Raw genomic sequence first — 25,273 nt, 5'->3', positions numbered from 1 at the left:
TCTCAGGCGTGCTTTATTACCGAAGCCACTGTGCAGCTTTTGAGATTAAAAAAGAGATCAATTCATGGCGTTATTTCAGGATTGGGAGATAATAAATCAGTAACTACCAAATATGAGGTCAACTTTACAATACAGTCGCGTTTTGATCCTTTGCATAAAATACCTATCAAGGCGTTCGTGTTAAAAAACATCACTTCATATTTGCCTGAAAAGCACATCAAGTCAATAAATTGGATAGATTTGCAATACTTACCGCTAGCGGATCCTGGGTTCACTGCATCAGGTAAGATTGATTTGCTGATTAGTGCAGAAGTTTACAGCTACATTCTGAAAGAAGGGTTAATGAGAAGTCCAACGGGATCGTTGATCGCGCAGAACACCACATTGGGGTGGATCGTTTCAGGTGTAGTTGACACTGCCAATGTAACTGAAGAAAAGAATAACAAATCTAAGGCCATTTCAAGAAATATAACTGTCATGCACGCACAAGTAAATGAGGACGACATTTTAAGGAAGTTTTGGGAAATTGAAGAACAACTACCTGATAAACGGACTATCCTAACCGAAGAAGAACAACGCTGTGAGGACTTCTTTACAAGCACCACAGTGAGAACACCCGAAGGTCGTTACATTGTGAGGTTACCATTTCGTGGAGATCAACCGCAATGCACGAATCACGGGTCTAAAGATATCGCAGAAGCTAGATTTAGATCTTTGGAAAAAAGATTCGCAAAGGACAAACACCTAAAAGAAAAGTACACAGAAGTAATAAATGAATATCTAACTTTAGACCACATGAGGCCAGCCAATGAGAACATAAAGGAAAATGAAGCAACTTATTTACCACATCACGCTGTTGTACGAGATGATAAAACGACAACAAAGGTTCGAGTGGTATTTAATGCCTCAGAGAAGAACAAGAAAGGCGTATCATTAAACGATACTCTTATGATTGGCCCCACTATACAAGCGGACCTTCGCCATACTGTGATGCGATGGAGAGAACACCCGATTGCTTTAGTAGCGGACATCGTCAAAATGTATCGCCAGGTTTTAGTAGCAGAGGAAGATGTGAAGTACCAACGTATCCTGTGGCGCGACGAACCTGAAAAACAAATAAAGGAATATGAATTACTGACAGTTACTTTTGGAACAGCATCGGCGCCTTACCTTGCGGTCAGAGTGTTGCAGCAAATCGCCATGGACGAAGGCCAAGAAGTTCCTCAAGCTGCTGAAAGGATTTTACAGAGCTTTTATATGGACGATCTGATGACTGGTTGTTCAAGCGTCGAAGAAGGTGTAGAGCTCTATAATCAGTTAAGCAAATTATTAGAAAAAGGCGGATTTAAATTACAAAAGTGGAACAGTAATGATAAAACGTTAGTTGAAACTATCAAGGAGAAGGAAAGGGAAAGTGACGGGTTAGTGACAGAGGAGGTGATAGAAGGAAATAAGGACAGGGATACACAAAAACCAGAACAAACAGAACTAAAACTCAAATTAGACCAAACAGTAAAAATATTAGGACTTACCTGGAATCGCGACGACGACTTCCTGCAGTACTCGGTGATCCTTCCTCCAGCAACCGCACCTGTAACAAAAAGAACAATTATAGGAGATATAGCGAGACTGTTCGACCCACTAGGATGGATAGCGCCTACCATCATCATAGCAAAGATTTTTATTCAGCGTTTATGGTTAGCTGGTGTAGGTTGGGACGAACAGCTTTCTAACGAACTATTAGATGAATGGAACACTTACCGAAGAACATTATTGGATTTAACAAAAATCAGGATTCCACGTTGGCTTGGTACTTGTCCAGATGACGTCCAAGTCGAACTTCACGGGTTTTGCGATGCGTCCAAGGCAGCCTACTCAGCAGTTATCTATTTAAGGACAATTAACATACAAGGACAAGTGAATGTATCACTTCTAACTGCCAAAACAAGAGTAGCGCCTATCAAGCAAGTGAGCATCCCAAAGCTGGAGCTATGTGGAGCGGTTCTGTTGTCAAGATTGATAATTGAGACTGCTAAGGTTCTTAACATTCCCAAGGACAAGGTTAAAGCTTGGACCGACTCCACCATTGTTCTTGCATGGTTGAATGCTCACCCTAGTAAATGGAAAACCTATGTAGCCAACAGGACCTCGGAAATTCTAACAAACATGAACTCATCGCAATGGAGCCATATTTCTACGAAGCACAACCCTGCCGATTTAGCTTCTCGAGGAGTTTTGCCGGTTCCTTTAGCTGAGAGTAGCTTATGGTTCAAAGGGCCACAGATAATTCAAGAACAAATCATAACTTACCCTAGAGCGACGGATTTGAAGGGCACCCTTGAAGAATCAGCCGGTAGAACTTATGTTGCAACCATCCCGGATGATACGATTTTCAAAAGATTTTCTTCACTGTCGAAATTAGTTAGAGTCGTAGCATACTGTAGAAGGTTCATAAGACGAACAAGGTCCACATATTTACGCAAGGATGAAATTGATGAAGCTCTACAGTGCTGTATTAGACAAGCCCAAAGAGAATCATTTCCATCTGAATATGCTCAATTGTCGGTCGGAAATTCAGAACACAAATCAAGTTCATTGAGATCACTATGTCCATATTTAGACGACAACAAGATCATCAGAGTCACAGGTAGATTGCAAAAAGCACAAGGAGATGAGAACTTTAAGCATCCAATAATTTTGCCAAAGAATCACCAACTCACCAAGTTGATAGTAGCTGACGCACATGAAAGAACATTGCACGGCGGTCCCCAGTTAATGATAAATTATCTGCGGTCTGTTTACTGGATAATTTCAGTCAGAACAATTGTGAGACAGCACGTTCATGCATGTGTGATCTGTGCTAAACAAAAGGCTCAGACCAAGGCTCAATTTATGGGCTCATTGCCTTCAGTAAGATGCACGCCAGCTAGACCATTTCTTCACAGTGGTTTAGATTATGCTGGACCCATCAATATAAGGACATCCAAGGGTAGAGGTCATCGCTCTTATAAAGGATACATCTCATTGTTTGTATGCATGAGTACGCGCGCTATTCATCTCGAGCTGGTGAGTGATATGACCTCTCAAGCTTTTCTTGCAGCATTTAAGCGTTTCACTGCTCGTCGAGGACATTGTACCGACATTTGGAGCGATAACGGTACAACGTTTGTAGGAGCAAGCAAAGAGTTGCAGCAATTGAGTTCCATCCAAGAACCCATTGTACAAAATCTTGAAATGAATGGCACTACGTGGCATTTCATTCCCCCCCATGCCCCCAATTTCGGAGGTATCTGGGAGGCTGGAGTGAAATCTACTAAATTTCACCTCAAACGCGTAATTGGAGACCAAACTTTAACTTTCGAGGAATTAAGCACTCTCTTGTCTCAGGTGGAAGCATGTTTGAATTCACGTCCGATAAGTGTCATTCATAGTGACGATCCTAGTGAACCATTTCCACTAACTCCAGGACACTTTTTAATTGGAGAGTCACTTTTGACAGTACCAGAGCCCAATTACGAAACCTCATCATTAAGCTCTTTAAGTCGTTGGCAGTTAATACAGAGATCAGTTCAAACCTTTTGGAGACGTTGGTCTCAGGAGTATTTGGCATTAATGTTAAATCGATATAAATGGAGATCACACACTCCAGAGCCAGAGATCGGCCAGATTGTTTTAATTAAAGAAGACGATTTGCCTCCTAGTAGGTGGCTTTTAGGGCGCATTTTAGAGAAGCATCCAGGTAATGATAACATATCACGTGTGGTCACCTTGCGCACTAAGTCATCCGTCATAAAAAGACCTACATCAAAGCTCTGTATTTTGCCTATAGCAAACTAAGTTTATTTTGTTTTAAAATGTTATTTGTCATTAAGTACAATTTTATTAATTACTAGCGGCCGCCCGCGACTTCGTACGCGTGGACCTCGTTTTACTCCATTAGGGGTGGAGTTTCGTAAAATCCGCTCTTAGCATCTATAGCGCATACATTTTAAATTTCAACTCTCTTACTTTAAACACATAGGACTTTCATAATATAAACTTCCAACCCTCCTTTTATCTCCTTAGCCCCCGTGGTTGATGTCTAATGATACATTTTCAGTATATGTACCACCACCACCACCATTTCAGCCATAGGACGTCCACTGCTGAACATAGGCCTCCCCCAATGCGGCCTGCGTCCAGCGCTTCCCTGCTACCTTTACGATGTCGTCGGTCCACCTTGTAGGTGGAAGTCCCACGCTACGTTTTCCGGTACATTATTTGAGGATCATGAATTATTTTATTGTTTTTCTTTAGAATAATTTTAAGTTTATCAACATTACCAATGTGGTTTCTATTGATGTTTACAGTGTTCCATATTGCTTTAGCTGAGTTCTTACATCTCTCAATTTCATACTGAACAGCCTTTTTTTTCGCTGTTCTAATCACTTTCCTATAAATACGCACATATTTTTTTTTATACTCTAGCAACGTATTGTCAGCAACTGATGTATTTGCCAGTGTTAAAAAGCGTTTCATCTTGCTTGACGTTTTTATCCCCCTAGTAACCCACTTCAAAGATTGTTTACAATTCACTTTAATTTTTTTTGTTTTTATTTGGTAGGAATTTACAAAAACTGTATTAAGATTTTTCAAAAAGCTATTTATTCCATATTCGTTCCAGTCATATTTGAGCACGTATTCCCTAAATTTGTTATTATTTGCGTCGTTAAATACTCTTTGTTTCTTTAATAAAACTACATTATTATCTTGCTTGTGACCCTGAAACGGTAGAGAAAATCTGCACATTATAGCCGCATGACCATCAGATAGACCATTGTGATCCACCTTAGTGTCATTAATAAAAGTATCGGGAAGATTTGTCAAAAAGTTGTCCAAACATGATTGAGCACTACCTTTAACATATGTCACTGACGATATAAGCGGTTTAAAATTGTAACACTTCAACAAAGACAAAAACTCAGATCTCTGACTTGAGTCCTTCAACAAATCAACGTTAAAATCGCCACAAATCAAACATTTCTTATTGAAATTATATTCTAATAACATTTCCATTTGTTCAATAAAAAGATTAAAGTACTTATCTAACGGATTCCTATAAATGCAGATGACATTCAGTGCAGTATCTACATCTCTAATTCCACATACTTCAAAATAGGAGGTTTTGTACATTTTTTTACAATATGACAATTCCACAAAATTACAATTCCTAAGACCTAACACAAGACTTCCTCCTCTAATTTTATTTGATCTGGTATTATAGGAAATAATTCCATACTGGTTCAAGTTAAATAAATTTATATTTTTGTCATTTAAAAAGTGCTCAGTAACACATACATATCGTGGCATAATTGAAGTGTTAAGAGTCTCCAGATACAGATCAAATTCGTCCTTTTTTGAGGTCACGCCACACATGTTCTGATGATATACCTGTATGCAGATATTACTACTATGTACACTGCTTTCGTTCTCAAGCACCGTTCCACAATCAGGACTTTTCCCTTGAAATTGGTATGTATGATTGATTTTACACTTTCTTTGAGTCACGAAAAAACTTTCTATTCAGATTTTCGAAAATATTTAAAATACCCAAATTATTAATTTTACCTGTATACTGGGAAAACATTTCAAACGACAAGTCCATATTGGAATCAAAACAATACACATTCTTTAGAGACTGTAAACCCCCACTTAACATATTATTAAAAATCTCCACATTATAATTAAACAAAGGAGCCCCACAAATATATGTAGGAACTGCAAGAATTATGTTAGTAAAAGTAAATTGCCTTAGCTTCTCTACAATATCACTTATAAGTTCATAATTACTTTCCATTTTTCTTAAGTCTTTTTCTCCAATAAGTACAACGCAATGATCACTTTCAGTATAGTTCTCGATTTTATTTTCCAAGCCATCTAGTAGTTCTCGTATTCCTGCGTGTGTTTTTATAAAATGACAATATTCGAATTCCTTATTATTCAGTCTCTCCATAGCTCGTAGGACTTTGTTTCTGTTATTACTGCTGATGACACATAATTTTTTCTTCATAATGCAATTTGTGTCTGGTGATTTTTGAATATTTGGTTCATTCTGAGTGCAATTCATGTCCGAAAAGTTCATTCTTACTTTGTTGAAGTTCTTTTGTTTTTCTCTTGATTTTCTAGCTTTAGGAGTGGAGCGACATATTTGTGTAAGTTTATGAGTTTTCATCTCATAAGCCTTGATTTGTTTCTTTAGCGTATTGTTTTCTAGTGACAGATTCTCTATTTCTTTTTCAGCACTAAGAAGTTTCTTTTCTACAGAGTTTAGTTTCTTTATTAGTTCATTCAGCTCTTCTTTAATACTAAGACTTATTTCTGGACAGCTTCTGTTTAAGAATCGTGTTTTTATTTCAGAATCGTCTTCACTATCTGAAATATCCAAATTCAGCAGCCCTTCAAAAGAGTTGCCCGTGGAAATATTTATTTTACATTTGTTGTAGATTGTCTTCTGCTCCTAATTTGTGTCGAAGCGCTTAGCTCCAGTCTATTCCTTACACCACCCGCCAAACCGAAGGCCTACGGAATAAAAATGAAATGTTGGGCAGTAAAAAGTAAGATCTCCACGATTGTCCGCGCTTCACTCCGACAATATACGTAGGTCGAACCAAATTGAGACATTTTCTAATTCCAGCCTTAGCAGGATAGACGAAAGATGGAATTGAAACCGTAATTCAAGCTCCCCCAAAAATAGGTCGGCTACAGCTGACCTAATTTCCTTGGATTTAAAAAAGACATTAAGAATGTAAGATACAAAAGATTTATTAACTTCTCCAGTCGTTACTGGGGAAGCACTTAAGACGCTATAAAATTTCGTTTTTGTTTTTGCCTTGAAACCCAAGTTTTCAAACATTTTATTTTATTTATTGACGAGGATGTCTTACGAACTGATTTTGTTTTGTTCGAAATAAACTTAAATTCGACTAAATCTTACTCGTGACACACCAACAAATAAAGGAATATCAAACGAATATAAAATTATAACGAAACATTTTATCCTGAAGCGAATTTTCGAGCACCTTGCGTCATTTTAAAGTACAAGCTGAAGAGTTATTTAATTAATTAAATCATGTGAAGTTGCTGTTATTTAAAGCGTGCTTACACGACACCTTGTGAATTCAGTGACATTTTTTTTTTTTATTTATTTATTTAATAACAATCTTAGCTCTAACATTACACCCCAATGCGATAGAGTAGATTAATTAGTACATAATTTAACAATTAAGATTGCCACTATGGCTATAACATAAAATAAATAATGTAACCTTTGTGAATTCAGTCAAAGAACAGCTGAATATGTCAACGGTTCTAGCTACTACATTAAGTGTACGCAACGTTCTGGTAATTGGCGCCTCTTTTAGCATATTGGTTCTAGCATTCGGAATTGCGAATAGAGGAGGCTGCCGGCGCCGCCATACGTACCGGTCCGGCACACAAAGCGTCATCGACTGCAGTACGACCTGGTTGCATACCCGCCCCCGTACTAATTTGAACATATACGTAGCCAGGCTTAGATCGCGTCTAACTTCTAGTTTGTTGTACCCCACCATCCCGAGTACAAATAAAGTTGGATACATGAGTGGATAGAACGGTGATTTTCATATAATAGCTGGAATAACTACATCGTAACGTTTAAATAGAAGCTTTTAGAACATGATACTTTTTTATTTGATTAAGGTTCAGCCAAACCAACGCGATCACACGCGATCAGCCGGCGTGCAGCGATGGCGACCAGAAATGAATTGATCGCCATCGCACGCCGGCTGATCGAACCTTTACTAGGTGTGCCCGCGACTTCGTACACGTGAAAACAGTCTAAATAACGTTCCAGTGTTTGCAACATTTTTATTTACTGCTCCACCCCTATTGGCTGTAGGGTGATGTTATATAGCCTAAAGCCTTCTTCGATAAATAATAGGCTATCCAACACAATAAGAATTTTCAAAATCGGACCATTACTTCCTGAGATAAGATCGCAAACAATCTCTTCAGTTTCAATCTCTTAATAGTACAGAAGTATACGAGTAGATACTTGATATTATTATTTCTACATTTTATTTTGTCTGAAAACCTACATCTAGACGCGGAAATTCTTTTCATTTCTTTCCTTGCGAAATTTTCTCTTTGTGTTTCTAAATTGTTACTTTATTTCTCAGCTTGAACCCTAATTGCGGGTTTATTTGGATTTTCTTTGGAATTCAGAATGTTGGTATTCTTAATTGAAAGTTGGTTTACATCTTTTGTATTTTGGTATTACTTTTGTAAAATGTTGGTCCCTTGAAAGCAATTAGTACTATCGATGTTAATGCATCAGATGGGCTGTCAATACGTTGTTAATTTGTGGTTTAATTTTCAACAGATAATTATGTCATATCGTGAATAAATAAAATTTAAATGTTTATCTCAATCACATGGAAAATATACTTCACAATATCGAAAAGTAGCTCTATGTTAAGCAGCTTCGTCCGCGTGATTTTAAAATTACTAAGGACGCGTGTCCGTGCGCTTTAAAAATCTGGATGTAGCCCTCAGTCATAAACTAATAATTTATCATATTTTATCAAAATCCATTCACGTTCACAAACTTTCACATAATATTAGTAGTATAAGATGATATTGCCTGAAATGCCCACATCTCGAAAACGGTTGACCCTATACCCCAAATCACTACCCCTTCCTAATAGACCGGCAAACACCTCGGGAAAAACAAAAGCTTTAACGGGCGTTCGCAGTTAATATGAGGACAAAGCGTCTATTTTTGCCAAGTCTCCGACCGGTTTAGTTCACTCGTTCGACAGTGTCGCGTCTAATGGATTGTGAGTGCGGCGCGCTCGCGCGGACGGATCCGCCTCTGGTAGCCGGTGGTGTAAGATAAAAGAAACATGATTCCAATTTCAGTTACTCGACGGGACAAAATGGAACAGAACGGAACGTAATGAATCGTGGAATTCTTGTACCAAACTCACAAAATAAAATATTGCAAGACAGGAGAATCAATATTCAGATCAATGAAACAATTGACAAAGAGAACAAAATGGAATGGAGTAGAACGGAACGGAATGAAACGTAGAGATTCGTACTAGACACAATTTTGCAGGACAGGGAAATCAATATAAGATTTTCAGATCAATAAAGAAGGTCCACTCAATGAAACGGAACGGAGTGAAACGTAGACGAGAATCCTACGTACCAAACTTGTAAAGTAACATTTTGAAAGACAGGAGGAACTATACGAAATGGAGTAGGACGGAACGAAACGTAGGATTCTCGCATCAAACCTACACGTACTTACAAAAATTTTGTAGGTCAGGAGAAACAATATTCGATTTACAGATCAATGAAAATATTAACCAGATGGGACAAAATGAAATGGAGCATAACGGAACGGAATGAAACGTAGATGGTCGTACTTTAAGCCCCATAAGGAAAAGTAACAATCGTGACAGATTAAATTTCTTGCTTCATGTAGCGAAGTAATTTCTATGTGCAATATAGAGGAATAATGCTCCACTGAACATAATAAGTACGCAATATTAATTGGAATAAGATTTAGGACTGGTTTTATTATTTTGTTGATTGATTAATATGGGGATTAAATCCCCCATTTGATTATGTTTAATAGGTAAGAGGAAAGGTTCCTGCAGTGAGTGTAAAAAGATGACCTAATGATGATGATGATTTGAGTTGAGTTCATTTTATATTATTGAAACCAGTAATCACATCAATAAACTGCTCTGGACTTGGGGTCTACTGCTGATTGCATAAATAAGTAATGAACAGCTAGGGACTGGAATTCGCTGCCTGCCTGTTTTTCCCGAACACTATAACCTCTAGGGCCTTTTCACTTTCAGGGCAGATAATATGTACCATCTAGACTGCATCTCACTTAACACCAGGTGCGATTCATCATCATCTCAGCCATAGAACGTCCACTGCTGAACATAGACCTCCCACGATGCTTTCCATTTTACTCGGTTGGTAGCGGCCTGCGTCAGGTGCGTTTGCGGTCAAATAATCTGCCTTGTTATGCATTAAAAAGAGGTTACCCTACCCTCGCCTATCACTTGCACTATTTTCTAGTTCGCACTATATCCGTGAAGCTAAGTTTTCTCTGCACTCCATATGGCATCTAATGCAACGCAGTAGACTGTATTTTTCTAAAAGTATTTCATTTTATATCTCTTTTATTACTGAATTCGAGGACACTAGTTCGCAGCTTGAGTTGTTTGTACAAAGACAATTTACTAATGCCTTCTTTTGTGCAAACAGTATAGACTGTTGCCAAAATAAGTGGCCTTGAACGTATGAGGAGCATCTATCCAGATAGAGTATACAGTTTTTATCAAGATAGGGTATTTTAGCAATAATATCATGTAAGTCGCTGACATAGCACGACGGATTAGCAAGCTGAAGTGGCAATGGGCAGGGCACAAAGTACGCAGAACTGACGGCCGATGGGGCAGCAAGGTTCTGGAGTGGAGGCCGCGTACCGGAAAACGTAGCGTGGGACGTTCACCCACAAGGTGGACCAACGACATCATAAAGGTAGCAGGAAAGTGCTGGACGCAGGCCGCTACCAGCCGGGTAACATGGAAAGCATTGGGGGAGGCCTATGTTCAACAGTGGATGTCCTATGGCTGAGATGATGATGATGATGATGATCATGTACGTCAAACTTCATGATGTAGATCCATGAAATCTTACTTTGTAACTTGCTATAAGGCCTGTCGATATACACTCGCGAGCAAAACTATGGAATCACTTACATGAAGTTGTTTCCACGCGATCTTGTGTACTAACGAATTTGTTAGTAACAAAAAAAGTGGCACCATTTTAAAGATTAAACTTTTACCTTTTAATTCATACCAAATTCATTTAAATCACACCGGTATTTAAAAAGATATCCCGGCTGATGTGAAGAACTAAGGAAAAAGACATGTATCAACTGTTTGATACGTCGCGAGTTGCGGCCCATTTACCCCCTATAAAAGCACGTGTTTTCGAATTTTTGCTTTCACACGTTGATCCATACACATCTCAGCTTCTTTTGACACTTTACCTGGGATTCTACACCTTCAGAAGCAGCACAAATCCTTGCACTATTGCAAGCAGGGCTCAGCCAGCGGGCTGTCGCATGTCAGCTCCACATAAGCCAGTCCTGGGTTTCGAAAGTTTTAAGACGCTTTCGGAAGACTGGTGGCTTTATCCCGAGACCAAGTTCTGAACAGCGCCAGTGTACATCGCAGAAGGATGACCGTTTTTTCATGTCAACCTCTCTATGAAATCGTCATTTGATTGGTATCGACGTCCAGCAAGAGCTCAGAAATGTTCGTAGGATAGCTGTTAGCGTGTGGACAGATCGTCTAAGATATAAGCAATAGAATTTGACTCCAAAAAGGCCTGCCACAGGCTCGAAACTGACGGCAGGTCACCGACAAGCACGCTTTCAATTAACTCGCACTTATTTTGATGGGTAGGCGAGTAATGGAGGCGAGTTTTGTTCTCCGATGAATGCAGACTGTGTTTGCAGTGCAGCAGTTGAAGAGGTCGGGTCTATAGGCAGCCTGGGGAGCGATTTGTGCAGTGCTGGTTCGCTGAAACAGTGGCTTATGGGGGTGGCTTGCTCGACTTCCCATCGAGATGTGTACGAGCAAATTGAAAGCGTGCTTATCGGTGACCTGCCGTCAGTTTCGAGCCTGTGGCAGGCCTTTTTGGAGTCAAATTCTATTGCTTATATCTTAGACGAACTGTCCACACGCTAACAGCTATCCTACGAACATTTCTGAGCTCTTGCTGGACGTCGATACCAATCAAATGACGATTTCATAGAGAGGTTGACATGAAAAAACGGTCATCCTTCTGCGATGTACACTGGCGCTGTTCAGAACTTGGTCTCGGGATAAAGCCACCAGTCTTCCGAAAGCGTCTTAAAACTTTCGAAACCCAGGACTGGCTTATGTGGAGCTGACATGCGACAGCCCGCTGGCTGAGCCCTGCTTGCAATAATGCAAGGATTTGTGCTGCTTCTGAAGGTGTAGAATCCCAGGTAAAGTGTCAAAAGAAGCTGAGATGTGTATGGATCAACGTGTGAAAGCAAAAATTTGAAAACACGTGCTTTTATAGGGGGTAAATGGGCCGCAACTCGCGACGTATCAAACAGTTGATACATGTCTTTTTCCTTACTTCTTCACATCAGCCGCGATATATTTTTAAATACTGGTGTGATTAAAATGAATTTGGTATCATTTTAAAGATAAAAGTTTAATCTTTAAAATGGTGCCACTTTTTTTGTTACTAACAAATTCGTTAGTACACAAGATCGCGTGGAAACAACTTCATGTAAGTGATTCCATAGTTTTGCTCGCGAGTGTAGTAGCTTTTAGCCGTGACTTCCACATAATGACAGCGTTAGTACTTTCACTGGGTTCTACCCTAGCTAGAGCATGACAGATAAGTGGTAAATATTCTGCTTTTGATCTAAACAATATTTTTTTCTTTCTTTCTCCTGATTTCTTTTTGAGTAGGTAAGTATAATTTCAAGTAGGGTAAAATGATATTATGAGGAACTTTGAACTTTTTTTAAATCTATAGTCAAAATTTTATCGAATGTAAAAATTCAAATATTATCTTCTGGTTTAAATATTTATTGTAACATTTTGTATGACAATCATATTTGTACCCATATTATTGATACGATAGCACGCAATGTGTAAGATGAATTAGAACCTATAACAACAGCATTTTAGTAGCGTTTAGCTTGACAGATGACAGCACATCAGATTACAAATTTTTGTTGCAAAATAGCCAGTATCACAACGAAATAAGATGCCACCGTGTTTAGATTGACTTGCTGGTGTCTGTACTTAGTTTGTTTCACTTTCAAATAGAAACGTAACACGAACTGTAACGTAAAAACTTTTCAATTTACTAGGAACCGTCCGAAATGTATGCAAATGGCATAATAAAGACGAAGTCAATGAACTAGGGGACACGTTATTGGGGGTAGTCAATACTTGCTGGTTTAAAGTTATTGTTGTGATCAAGAAAGGTACCTCTTAGATCAACTTTTATTACCATTATTGCATTATAACAGTCATTTCTGTCACATACTTACTCGTAAATACACAAAACTATACAATACATAGGTGCTGAAGTAAAAACTAATAGAAACATAATAATAAACAATTTTATGTGTAGCCTTATTGTAAGACGTAAATAAATACATGTGCGAGTTTATATTGAGAAAGAAATACTGGTTTTATGCCTTTTATGAACTTTGCATTTTTGCTGGAATGAACATGATTCATTCCAGAAAAATTGAATTAAATGTAATCATTTTCTGACAATGGCTCAGTATTGAATGATCAAACGAACTTACCAAGTGAAGTTCGATCTAAATTATCCTGTTTTCGCCGAAGAGATTTATTTTACCATGTAGTACCCCTGTACGACAACCCAATCCGCACACAATATTCAGCGTAGTAGTATTAAAAAACAAAAGAGCGGGCAACCCCACCCCTACCNTAGTCGCTAGGTGCAACCGCCTGCGTGCCTCCATCCGTATACGATTGGCACTGTTCAGAAAAGGAGTAACATGCGTCCTAGGTGGAATGTGGAAGCAGAAGCGTGCACAAGCATTCTGCACTCGCTGAATGAGCTTTGCAGTCCTGGCTAGAAGGCATGGTCCATAGACAGTGTCGCAGTAATTAAGCTTAGAAAGTACCAGAGCCTCACAGAGCGAAATGCGAAGCTGTTCACATAAATAAGGTCTCATTCCATAAAGCAGTCGGAGTCGATAGAAGCATCCCCTTGCACATTCAGCTATATGGCTCTCAAACTTAAGGTGGCTGTCCATAACAAGGCCTAGGTTTCTGACATTGTTCACTCTTTTGACAAATAATAAATAATCCCAACTAATATTATAAATGCGAAAGTAACTCTGTCTGTCTGTCTGTCTGTTACGCTTTCCCGCTTAAACCTCGCAACCGATTTTGATGAAATTTGGCATAGAGATAGTTTGAGTCCCGGGAAAGAACATAGGATAGTTTTTATCCCGGTTTTTGAAACAGGGACGCGCGCGATAAAGTTTTTCTGTGACAGACAAAATTCCACGCGGGCGAAGCCGCGGGCGGAAAGCTAGTAATAAATAACTTTATTGTGTCTTTAACAATGCACATGGTATCTTAACGAAAAAATTACATTTAACAATAGGAGCTGTATTAAGATAGGGATCATTAACGTCTATACTAGTTTATTTATTTATTTATTTATTTATTTATATGGCATACCAACAACATACAGTGTGAGTCACGTTAAAGTGTACATATGAAAATAGATGAAACTAGACCTATTTTTATCGACAAAAAAGAGGTCAAAAATTTTTTGAGATTTTTTTTTTAATTTTTTATAGAATTTTTTTTCTTCAAATTACTTATTGTAAAGAAAACGTAATAACTTTTAAACTAAGCGGTATATCCTGATAAAATAAAAACAGTAATAATACTAAATAACAGGAGATATTAAAAAAATACATAAAATACACAAAAAGTGCCAACAAATAATAAAAAATGATACTTTTTGAAAAAAATCTGCTTAAAAATTCGTGTTTTTTTGGTTATNCGGTGAAACGGTGACGGAGATAGCTATTGCGGTTTCTATCTTGCGGTTGTTCTGTTGCTCCCGCCGGTACTGGAGTCTTCAATCTCCAGTTCGTTGCTGTTTCTGTATTCTGGCGTTGTTTATCGACGTCTTCTGTTGAACGCTGTTTTCCTTTCGAAGTTTGGCGTGGTACGGACAATGGACGGTTTTCAAACTTTCTATATTTATCTTCTCTATATTCTCGCCGTGACTCCTCCCGCCGGTATGGAAGCTGCGATGACTCCTGTCGGTTTCTATTTGACGATGACTCCCGCCGGTTTTTCGATGACTCCCGCTGGTTTTGGGACGATCTTCCGTTTCTAATAGCGCCTGACGGATTTCTATTAGCAATTTTATCGACGTGCGTAGGCGAAACTATTGCGTGTANTATGATTAAATTGATTTGCAAAAATATCTGTATATTATTTGAGGATCATGAATTATTTTATTGTTTTTCTTTAGAATAATTTTAAGTTTATCAACATTACCAATGTGGTTTCTATTGATGTTTACAGTGTTCCATATTGCTTTAGCTGAGTTCTTACATCTCTCAATTTCATACTGAACAGCCTTTTTTTTCGCTGTTCTAATCACTTTCCTATAAATACGCACATATTTTTTTTTATACTCTAGCAACGTATTGTCAGCAACTGATGTATTTGCCAGTGTTAAAAAGCGTTTCATCTTGCTTGACGTTTTTATCCCCCTAGTAACCCACTTCAAAGATTGTTTACAATTCACTTTAATTTTTTTTGTTTTNTTTGTCAGGCGCAAGAAGATTTTAAGCAATGACGATAGATGGCGCTTTTCCACGTCTTATGAAAATCCCAAATATTTTACGGGACCCTATTGTTTTCCAAAATAAAATTTAGCCTATGTTACTCGTGAGTTATGTAGCTTTCGAATGGTGAAAGAATTTTTAAAATCGGTCCAGTAGTTTTTGAGCCTATCCATTACAACTAAACAAACAAACAAACAAACAAAGTTTTCCTCTTTATAATATTAGTGTAGATATTAATTAAGGCATTAGTTAAGTACCAACCCAATGTTTAGTTCATTAAGTTTTGTAGGCCATTCCTGCAATTAAATGGCCTAAGGGGGCGGTATGTTTAAGAGTGTTTATGTATTAAGTTCAAAACGCCACCAACAGATGGCGCTATACGTTATTAACTCGCGCAAGTGAAGTATTTTTTGGCCCATACATAAATATGGGTGACTACAGAGTCCATTTTCGAACAACTTAATACACGTCTTGTCTTAGTACAATACTATTGTGGTTTTATTTGAGTTAACCCTTTAGTACAGTTCAGAACATCGCAAGTTCAGTGTGTTAACAAACGGAGCTAATCATACGAGTGAAAAGCCAATGGTTTCATATTGCCTTTTGATTAGTGCATTCATCTGAGTGAATTCAATATGATTGCAAAGTTGTTTACTTACTTTAATTTGTTTATCGTTCATAAGATTTTGAAGTTGTTTCGTGGTGGATTGAGTAGCCTAGAATGCGCGCCGCGATAAGTTTTTATCGCGACCTTTTATCAATTTTACGCGATAAGTGCATACATTTGTCGTCTAAAATCATCGATATCATTATCACGGCGTGTATCCTACTCCAGCTGGTCGCGAGTTCGATCTCTGTACATATCATCTAGATCAGTGGTTCCCAAAGTTGTCTGGGCTACGACTCATCTAATACAAGTTCCCAAACTCGGGAGCCACCTATAGGAAATTTCGCCCGCTGCCCAGCAGTTGTATCGGTAGGGTGGTGTGTCGTTCTACAGGCAGGGCCCACTCAATGTTCGCTCGCGACCCACCACTGGGTCGCGACCCATAGCTTGGGATTTAGATGGTTTCTAAGTAATCGCTTTTCTTTCCTGTTACCGTCCAAGGTAGTACCTACTATGTACATAATTATTATTATTGAAAAACCTCTAAGATAAGTTTAAACTAAAAGTGATAGTCTAATATAGGTACAAAATAATAAAACCTAGACTCATTACTTCACACTGTCAACATCAATAAAAAAAAATCATAGCGCTGTCTCGACAAATAATGTGATATAGAAAAAGAAAAAAGAAAACAGCAGCCAGATCCATTTTACAGCGACTAAGCAATAAGTTAAGCTGCAAAAGCAATAGGCGTAATTGGAATCCAATAACTAAATCAAGTCGCTGAGTTACTTTACACACGTTTTTAACATTTCAATAGTTTTCCTGTCAAAATAAAAACATATGTAGGTGTATTTTGCAATTATTAACTCAAACAAACTTGTCAAAGTTGTCGTAAACTTTACAAAAAAGTTTTAATATGAGCTTATGTTATTGTATAATTTCCTTAAAAAATCCAACCTGTTTAAAATTTAATAAGCAATTCAATTGATTTCAAATCAGAAACTATCGCATAGGCTACTTTAATAAATTATGTATGCAGCTTCACCAAAAGCTGACTTTAGTTGGCTAAAATTAATTAAATTACTTTGCACGACAATATAGGTGGCACTGAACTGGTTAAACATAAAATTAAATGAGTAAGAAATAGACTGTCATTTATTTAAGTTATTTAATGTCACCATACACAACAATACATGACATCTTACATTATAACAACACTCAATATAAAATATCAAAAAAAGTATAAAATAACACCCACAAAAGATTAACAACGACAACGTTGAAGAAACCAACATATAATATTTTTAAGTGTTTTTATCATTTTGTGCTGCACTTCGCGATACAATAGATTTTTATCCAATATCTCCCGTGTCTGATGCTGGAGATGAACTAAACTCTTAGAAACTCTTTCAGTTGTAAAGGACAATGGCGACACCCGGCTCCGTATTTTGCTGTAAGCACACAATGGCATCAGCAGGGTTTAACTTAAAAGGAATTGGGAATATTGAGTTTACTGGAGTGGACTAAAGGTTCGGCCAAACCAACGCGATCAGCCTGCGCGATGGCGATGGCGATCAAAGCGTTTAAGTCTTATCGCCATAGTAATCGTGCACGCCGGCTGCATGCATTGGTTTGATTGAACCTTTAAGCCTGAGCTACTCGTATATCTCAGTATCTTTGTGTGACCCAAATATTTATCTTGTAAGATCAACTGGCGTCATCTATTTCTAGGCTTTGGTCGAATATTGGACGCCACATCAAATGCAAGTTTGGTCCAAGTCAAACTCCTCGCTTGCGCTATGTTAACATCGTACCCGAATATCACCCAACTTCAGTTCAACTCCAGACGGTGTATTGAAACTTCCATCAAACGTTCTGTTTACACTTGTGTATTGGTTAAGAGTTTATTCGTCATTAGCCTTCGTTCTCTGCTTCACAAGTGGGTTTCGATTCAATGCAGAATGCTCTTCTAATCCCTAAATAATCCATTACAAGGACCTGTATAATCCTTTGTTAAAAGTGGCAAATAGAAATCGGATTTTAAGGTTATACTGAATAAGTCTTCAGATTACAGCTCATTGACATAATCACAAACCTATTTACAAACTGTTTGAAATTATTACTAATGGCAGTTACTACTACGATTATTTTAGGGACTATATTATTATGTGGAAAGATTATAAAAGATTGTTTGTGCACGGTTGTTGTACGTAGTTAAGGCAAAACCCGCGGTTGTCTATATCGACGGGCGCCTCCACGCTGTCGGTGTGAAACCACAGCCTGAAAGGCTTCACTGTGCCTGCAAACAAAAGGTTTGATTAGTAGGTTCATTCGAAAGTTGGAATATAAAGTTGGGAAACGCCATCTGTTCTACGAACAATCGCCACGTATTTTTCCCACCACTATAACCCCTTTTGTTTTAAAATCTAACGCTTTTAAGCTCCGGGACTTTCCCGTACCGAGCTTTGAGGCGCGGGCGCGCGCGTCGTTGTTCGTTATTGCCATGTGACAAGCTTTAAGTAGGTACTACCACAGAATAATAATAAGTACTACGTACAGAAGTTTTACTTCGCGAAGGTATTTAAAAAAATGTATGCTCAATGTCATTAACAATGTGGTGTAATTTAGCCTGTCTCAAGAGTCAAGCACCATTTTGTTGACAAACGTCAGTGATCGGCACTGCGCCGAAGCTATAGGGCTGACTTCGGTAAAATGATGTGACGGAAGGTGCCAAACTGCAGAAAATGGCGGAAGAAATACATGATTTAGCATGAATTATCACGAATAATATTAACTACTTATTTACCTCTCAGTGTCTTGAGGCAACTTAAAAAAGTACATTCTGTGTTTTTATTATTATTTAGGCAGTTAAATACTGCACAGTATTTAGTACACCATTTTCTTTATTTTGTTCCATCCTCAGAATACAGAACAAACCAGAAGGAGTGTTCGATAACATTTCTACGCGGCAACTTGTGTCCAAAATACTTCCCCTCCCGCGCCCCTCTACCCCCTTTAGTGTTACTAGCGCCGTGTGACACCCCCATTTTTGGGGTAAAATTATGTAATTTTTTAAAGAGATGTTAAACAAGTAAAAAATAAGTAAGTGAAATAAGTACACACGGCCAGTGTTAACTATCCATTTCCGTTTTTGCTCTCGCTCTTATCAAATGGTGATTCTTTGCGATAGAACGAGACGACATGACTGGCCATAGGCATAGATAGTACCTACCTACCTATGAATTTAATTTTTACTCCGAAGTAACTAAGTGTAAGATGATTATTTATTTCTATTAAATAGTGTAATATATGTACTATATTTTATGTAGGTATAATATGTTATTTAAAAGTCAATTACAAAAGTCGAATATAAATTTTAGAATGCCAAGTAAAACAAAAAAGAAACTTAAGGTTCTTTATTATGTAAACATATCGACAACAAAACATTTGTTTACGGCGCAGTAGTGCTTTTAGTTTAACTTTTCTTGGAGTCAAAAACAGAATCCAAATCAAAAACATCACCAATACTTAAATTTGATTGCGAGGCAACTCTGGCTGTGTATCCTGAAAAAAAATCAGAGTAAGTATGTAAGCAATAATTAATTACTTAAAATTATTATTAAATATACAAATATTGCTGCTGCTGATCTGTTGATACCAATGCCTTACTTTTGAATAAATGGGAAAGTATGAAATTCACGATAGTAATTTATTATCTCCTCATTATTAGGGAGTAATATTATAAATTAATTCAATATATTGAAATCAAATCAAAATCAAAAATATTTATTCAGTTTAGACCACAAGTGGCACTTATAATTTAATTAATCAGGTTGTCATGTCATGGATGAAATTACACTAAAAACTAATTAAAACAAAAAGGATGGGGAAAATATTCCATTATTCTGTGGTAACGCTAACAAAATTAACGCGTGAATTTTTTATAAGTAGACAAATGTAATTCAATATAAAAAAGTAGGGTAAAATATTCCGTTGACCTGTGGCAACACTTACAAAATACAACCGTGATTTTTTTTGAAAATTATTATTTAATTAAAATGAATTGGAAATGTGCTACTTACGGATAAAACATGATCCCATGCACTTTCTTCGTAATTCCAGTAGCATTCTTACATGTTGGAACGGCACAAGACGGCATAATTTAATTATAAAGTGTCAATCTGACGGATATGTAAACAATGCGCGCGCCGGCCATTGACTGATTGCTCTAAAGTCAAAGTAGTGCGATTTGGAGTACTTTAAATGAATACACATTTACGCCCGTTGACGGTTTCTGGTTTGTTCCGTATTCTGAGGTTCCATCATACACTAAGCATACACAAGAATACGCGTGCGTGAGTCAATGTTCGCTCGTATGTGAGGCCTTGTCGAATAGTATCCTGTAGGTGGGCCATCGTGCGTGTTTTGTTTTCGATGTAAACTCGCGGAGATGAACAGGCCTGGTACTACGCACGTTTCCGCTTACTAATTGTATTGTTAAAAATTTTATCAGACATGTGGTGGTGAACACTGAAAAACCTTTGTGATTCAATGCATCCGCTGAAAGCATCAAACTAATTTGATTTATATTGTTTAGATCGTAACATAATATGACTCACGAGGAATACGGCTGCTTGTTAATAGAACGTTGATTTTATGATGGTAATATGATAAAACTGATGGTTGGGAGTTGGTGTAATATAAGTACGTCCTGAAACACTATCCTGAAACATTATGAAAGTTTTTTCAACACCATGGCATAAACGTTTGTCTCATAATTTCCTAGAAAGTGTTGTCACCCATGGGAAAGGAGCAGACTTGCGCTGTGTAGTTTGTTCTCAGGCAGTCAGAAAAGGCATCGATTACTTGATTGAATGGTTATTTTCCGTATTTGTATTATCACAATGAAAATAATTAATTAACAGTAAGTGCATTTTCTATAGGTTCTTTTACACCGTTAGAAATATGAACTTTTCGTATAACGCTAACCTTTAAATCAAAAATTAAGCGATTTTTTTCCTCATAAACTATCACATGGTTGAGTTTTTGTAAGTAGTATTTTTACTTTATTTATAGACGTAAAAATATTAAATACATGAAATCCACTCGGTCCACTCTCGAACAGATTTCAATATGAATGTAATAACGCACCTACCTACGCATTTTATTCGGTCTAGAGCTTTCGTTATAAAGATTGAGAATGTTACTAGGTATGCAAAATCACTTGAAACCTATGTTACAGTTAAGCTTTTACATTTACAAATACATTAGTTTTTATTTCATTCAAAAATACCCAGTAGTTATGATTTTATAGGCATTCAAAGTTCGCTTAAATATTGAGACCCGCCGACGGTCACGTGACCCCGTGTGACGTACATTCACAGCGTCCGCTCACTAGAAAACGGATATAAACATACTTAAATATTTTTTTTTTGTAAATACAAACTTATTATACATATTAACACCGTGAGTCAGTGAGTCAGTCAGTGAGTGACAAAATTAAGTAACTTTGACCCGTTATAATTCTTAAACTACTGGTTCAAATTGAATGAAATTTTAAATATACCGTGTCTTTACAATGCCTGCATAGCTAATGAAAATTCAGCCTTCTAGTTTTATCCACAACGAAGTTACAGGCGGTCGAAAATGGCCTGAATTGCTTCGAGAAAAGGATGGTACGGCCGTGCCGCTTTTTTGCTCGACTTGGTGGGGGCACTGCCGTGCCCCCCAGATATGACGTCACGCGCATAAAATGGCGGGCCGGCCGCCGCCCGCACTTTTAAAATTCAATATCTTGGAAACTAATTGACGTATCGAAATAATTCTTTCACGTGTATTTTTTATTTTTAACAGAGAATACAGAAAGCTAAAAAACAAAATTAGTGAACATTCTTCATTATGTTCTTTAGAAATTCCATATTTAGATGTTTAACACCAAAACATTTTTACTTTATTGCGTCCAAAATACTACTACTCGTATGGCGGTTATTTTCCTAAAGACGTAGATTTCAAATTATTACGAGAATCTGGCTCATTTTACTAACAGCTCCGTGTATAATAATTTACTTACCAGTGTTTTTCAATGTAAGAAAATGTATTTTCTGTTTTGAGAAATAAATGTCTTAGACCGTAATGCTTCAACCACACCAAAGCGTGCAGATCGCTATCGCGGCGCGATCACGGCGCGATCACGGCGCGATCACGGCGCGATCATAGGCAAATGACAGGTCGCGTGAACTGTCATGGTAATGTACGTACATCATAATATATATTTTTTTGTTTTGTCATTCTCTTATTTTATAAGTTAGGGGGGGTCACATTTTACCACTTTGGTAGCGTCTCTCGCGCAAACTGTTCTGTTTAGAAAAAAATGATATTACAAACCTCAATATTATTTTTAAAGAACTATCCATAGATACCCCAAAATACGGGTTTGATGAAAAAAAAATTTTTGAGTTTCAGTTTTAAGTATAGGGTGGGGAACCTCAATTCCTTTTTTTCTAATTTTGTGTAAAAATCTTAATGCGGTTTTCACCATCAATCCCTAATATTTAAGTGACCTCTTTAAAAACAAAATTACTGTTATGTGTCACCATCACTTAATAATTGATGGTCAAAACCTAATCATGAGTAGAGATGTAGGAATTGACTGAATCTGACCGGTCACGATGGTCAAATACCATATATGTCCGGTCAAATTCAGTCAATTTGACTCAATATTACTGTACTACCACCGAATAATTTATTTATATACGTACCCAATTTATATGCAATTTTAAATGAAGGAACGTTATATTACTATTCTGTGTAATGGTTTCAATGGTACGAATTTGAAGCACACTGGTTTTTTGTATTAAATTATGAGAGGAGAGAGTGACGTCTTACGTCACGTAAGTTGACGTGCGCGGCGATGCGACATTGCCATTCACCTATAATGCACGTGAGCGGGGTGCGGCGCAATTGCGTAGGGAAAGAAAGAGAGCACAATAAATTATTACAAAACACATAATGTTTCAATTTAGAAGTTTTAGACTTACTGTAAAATGTTTAACTATAACAAATCATTACAAACCACTTTTTTATTTCAATTAAGATGTTGTAGACTTTTATCAATCACAAAATCTAAGAAAAAACTTAAAAAGTACTTAACTATTAATGAAATCAAATTGTCCGAAATTGGCCGTTTTTGGCAGTTTATTACTTGTTTTTGACCAATTTGACCGTAAATGACGGTCAGTCAAATTCAGCCGCTTTGGTCATTTTCAACACTAATCATGAGTAGGTGCGAAAGTTGAGGAATATTACTCTAGACTCTTCTACGAGTGGGTGTAATTTTTGGGGCCAACAAGTTGATGAAGCGTATTTTAGTCTAATGCGCATATTTGAAATGCCCACGAACCACTTCTCTGTCATAAGCCGTTCCTGAAAGCTGCAGTGTGGGCAGAATATAGAACACGCGCTCTAATTTTGGTTATACCTAAATCTCTCAAGTACCGCCTATGATCTAGTTAACTAATAAGGTCATTAGTTCATAGTTTACAGCAATGTTAATATCAACCCCCTATGCAACGTATGAAATTGAAGAGATTTTATGACAGCGAAATGACTCTTTGTTGACAGCTAAAAAGGAATTTTGTGCAGGACTGATTATCCGGCTATAAAAACTGTACGGAACTGTCGGAGCCAGATAACTGTGACTGGAGTGGATGAGCGGAGTGGGCTGTACGGATGCGGTGAAACGGAGAGCGGTGGACTGTAGACTGTAGAAGCTCCGCTGACGGTGTCTCCAATCGCTGCACTACTATACTATAATCGGTGGTGGATCGTTGCCACGTCTTCGTACCTCGTGGCTTCTATACTATGTGCGGTGTGACGTTCTATACGGTGAACACGGTGCGGTCGATGTCACACGCTGTAGGAGTCCGGTCTATACGGTATCCGAAGTCGCTATGCTATACGGTGTCCGAGGTCTATGCTGTAGTCGTTGTACTATTCACTATGCGCTCTTGAGACTCTTGAGTAGACTTCGCTGTACTACCGGAGACTATTCTCTTCGGTTGCTTGTAGAAGACTATTCACTTCGATTGATTAGAGAAGACTATTCTCTTCGCTTGACTATGAGAGACTATGCTTGGTGCGGCCCGGCAGCCGGTTTATATACCCATAAAATCCCGCCTATTTTCTAGAAACATACGCGGTCCGCCCGTATTCGGGAATACGCAAGTACTTACTCGAACTCGCGGGAATCGTAAACAAACTATAAGGCGTCCGGATATGAGCCTTATTGCGTATGCGCTAAGGGCGGTTATCGCGGGCGCGCGTGCTATCGCTATCCTTTGCGCGCTCGCGCTGTCTCTGTCTTTTTTGGTACTTGCCGAGCGCCGATGATTTATTACATACCTATAGGTACGTATAGGTATTTGCTGCGGTTTCCTTTTATCTTTTTAGGGTTCCGCTCGGCCGATTTGTAGTCGTCCTGCACAAATTTTATATCATAAGTTTACCCACTATATTATTTAATATATCCTTCCCTATCACCGAAGGTGTGTTGTGGAACGCTGTTAATGTTGTTCCGATATTATTACCTACTTCCACGTGCCTACGTTAGCGACGCTCGCGTGGTTTCCATGGAAATGCGAGTAGACGTATACAATTTCTGTAAAGGATATTAAAGAACATTTTCCTGGATAAGTATAGTAGAGCAAATCAGATTTTTGGAGCTTTTGTGCTTTTTATGTTATTTGCATACTGTTTGTCATCCTCGAGGTTGTAAAAGAACATAGTGTTTTGTTTTAGGTCATGAAATTAACGACCACCTTTAGTTATGTTTTGGGAGTTGTTTTCGCCTTTTGTTTTCTTTCAGACTTTTATTAACGGTCTTTAATATTACCATTGAGTAATAATGTACTACGTACTAGAGAAGACATGTCAACTAGACTGTTTCTGGCACCTAAATAGGTCCACGGACCGAAATTCAATTAGTATGTGCTCAGCGGTTGCTGTGACAACACGCTTGAGTGCAGTTTTGTTTTTTGAAATATGCCATCCTATAGACGAAAATACTGTTCAAATAACTCCAGATACATANCGGCAGAGCGCAGTGATTTCGAATGTTTCAACTGCTACGTTTTGTCACTTGTCTAGGAGGGCTAATTTTAGTCTAAGGGAGGGGAGCTTAGATTACATTACAGGAAACGCACAATATA

General features: G+C 37.9%; 2 protein-coding genes across 2 annotated transcripts in view; one reads left to right on the top strand and one right to left on the bottom strand.

Annotated features, from left to right (window-relative positions):
- The first annotated feature begins 342 nt into the window (after nt 1–342).
- LOC114360115 (uncharacterized) lies at nt 343–18,051 on the top strand. The gene is made up of 2 exons (XM_028314688.1): nt 343–1,566; nt 17,986–18,051. Exons 1-2 carry the CDS (start codon nt 343–345, stop codon nt 18,049–18,051), a joined length of 1,290 nt encoding a protein of 429 aa, XP_028170489.1.
- Nucleotides 18,052–18,239: 188 nt separating this feature from the next.
- Nucleotides 18,240–25,273, bottom strand: part of LOC114360114 (uncharacterized) — a 30,968-nt gene continuing 23,934 nt past the window's right edge. Inside the window, exon 8 of the mRNA XM_028314687.1 lies at nt 18,240–18,366. Within this exon, the coding sequence (XP_028170488.1) occupies nt 18,245–18,366 (122 nt within the window). The 3' untranslated portion in view covers nt 18,240–18,244. The remainder of the gene's footprint in view (nt 18,367–25,273) is intronic.

The sequence above is a fragment of the Ostrinia furnacalis genome, unplaced genomic scaffold (assembly GCF_004193835.3).
Source record: "Ostrinia furnacalis isolate ACB-3 unplaced genomic scaffold, ASM419383v2 OfSCF4894, whole genome shotgun sequence".
Classification (NCBI taxonomy): Eukaryota; Metazoa; Arthropoda; class Insecta; order Lepidoptera; family Crambidae; genus Ostrinia; species Ostrinia furnacalis.
Note: the sequence above shows the minus strand (reverse complement) of the source record. Positions and strands in the feature narration are given on the sequence as shown.

Coding starts and splice junctions, on each gene's coding strand:
- LOC114360115 (XM_028314688.1), top strand. CDS start 343: ATGAGAAGTCCAACGGGATCGTTGATCGCGCAGAACACCACATTGGGG. Junction 1,567..17,985: donor ACGACTTCCTGCAGTACTCG/GTGATCCTTCCT, acceptor ATTCGTCATTAG/CCTTCGTTCTCTGCTTCACA.